This window comes from Carlito syrichta, unplaced genomic scaffold (genome assembly GCF_000164805.1).
Source record: "Carlito syrichta isolate Samal-C Ts95f unplaced genomic scaffold, Tarsius_syrichta-2.0.1 Scaffold106370, whole genome shotgun sequence".
Lineage (NCBI taxonomy): Eukaryota > Metazoa > Chordata > Mammalia > Primates > Tarsiidae > Carlito > Carlito syrichta.
Window position 1 is genome coordinate 3653 of NW_007050466.1, and position 1594 is coordinate 5246.

General features: G+C 53.8%; 1 protein-coding gene across 1 annotated transcript in view; it reads right to left on the reverse strand.

Annotated features, from left to right (window-relative positions):
* Positions 1–674: 674 nt before the first annotated feature.
* PLOD1 (procollagen-lysine,2-oxoglutarate 5-dioxygenase 1) overlaps positions 675–1594 on the reverse strand; it is a 27285-nt gene continuing 26365 nt past the window's right edge. Inside the window, exon 17 of the mRNA XM_008067370.2 lies at positions 675–1561. Coding sequence (XP_008065561.2) covers positions 1406–1561 — 156 coding nt within the window. The 3' untranslated portion in view covers positions 675–1405. The remainder of the gene's footprint in view (positions 1562–1594) is intronic.

The window sequence follows — 1594 nt, forward strand, 5'->3', positions numbered from 1 at the left end:
AGCCAGTGTTACCAAGAAGAGTCTGTCCGGGATATGGTGGAAGCTACCCGAAATACCTAAAGTTTTTCCTATTCTCCAATGTTCAAGTTTGCAGGAAGGATCATCAGTAAAAGCTTCAGAGAGGAGGTGACACCTGATGCCAATTTCAACAGGTGAAGAGGCATGCCCCAGCCAGACAGTGCCTGGCTCGTAGTATGGGTTTATGAAACATACCAGTGACATGCAGGTCACACGAAACTAGATTGGAGAAACAGAAGTCACTGAGTCTACTGTCATGGCCTTTCTCCCAATTGCAAGGTCTTTTTTTTTTTCTTTTTTTTGAGTCAGAGTCTCACTCTGTCATCCAGACTGGAGTGCAGTGGTATGCTCATGGCCACCACAGCCTCAACCTGCTGGGCTCAGGCCTCTGCCTCAGCCTTCCAAGTGGCTGGAACTACAGGCACACACCACCACCCCCAGCTAATTTTTTGATTTACTGTAGAGACGAAGTCCCACCATGTTGCCCAGGCTGGCCTCGAACCTGTAGGCTCAGGCAATTCTCTCGCCTCTGCCTCCCAAAGAGCTGGGATTATAGGCATGAGCCACCACGCCCGGCAAATCACAAGCTTTCAAAACCTCTCCCCACAAACAATCACCCAGACATACACACACTCACCCATCCTGAGGTCTCCCACTCAGTGGTTTGAACAACCTTTAATAGAGACTCTCCTGTTTCTGACTGTCATTCTCTCCAGAGGCATCCAGAGCAGGGGAACCCAGTGCAGTGTGTGGACTTATCCCTCCGCCCCCAGCAAGTAGGGGACTGAGCTGTGCATAGGTGCCTTTTGTGAATAACTCTCAGGAGGAAGTTTTTTGAGTCACTGTCTCCAGGAGACATTGGTTTGCTCTCGTGACAAGAGGCATGGAGGAAGGGGCTTCAGCAGTCCCAGGCTCAGGGTGGGAACTTGGCTCTGATCCGGATCTCTTCACCCCGAGTCGCAAAGCAGAAATTCCTGAGGCTGCAGCTCTGCCTGGGAGGAGCTCTGGAGATGGGCTTCTCGCCCCTAGTCTCTCTGGGCAACTCCGGGAAGTCTCCATCTGCTCACATCTCGCCCCATGGAAGAAGTGGAAGAAGAGGAACTTGGATTTTAAAAAGTTGGGCTGGGGAGGGCGAGTCACTACAAAGCAGGAATAATGAACAGCGTCTCCAAGATCTGGGCCCTGGGTCCCATGGAAGGCCCCAGAGGTATGCTCACCTCCAGCCTGTGTGCGTCTCTCTGAATCTCTCCGATTGGCAGCTCCAAGAGCAATGGGAAGTTGAGAGCCTGGAGGCTGGACTGGGTTCCCTGGGACCCCGAGGCTCCAGAGACTGCTGGGCAGTGGTTTTTGGCAAAGAAGCAAGGTCCGAGCGGGATGGCTTGGTCAATTAGGGATCAACAAAGGAGACTGCGATGTAGCGAGTGCCCCTGGTGGTGGGGAGCCCTTCGTGGTAGTGCGTGAGTCGCCCGGGGTGCATGAGGGCCCAGCCCTTCCTTGGGGCTCGGATGGAGCAGTTGTAGCGCAGGAACCGACAGCCGCCGCCCTGAGAGACAGGAAGCATCAGTTACCTTTCCCC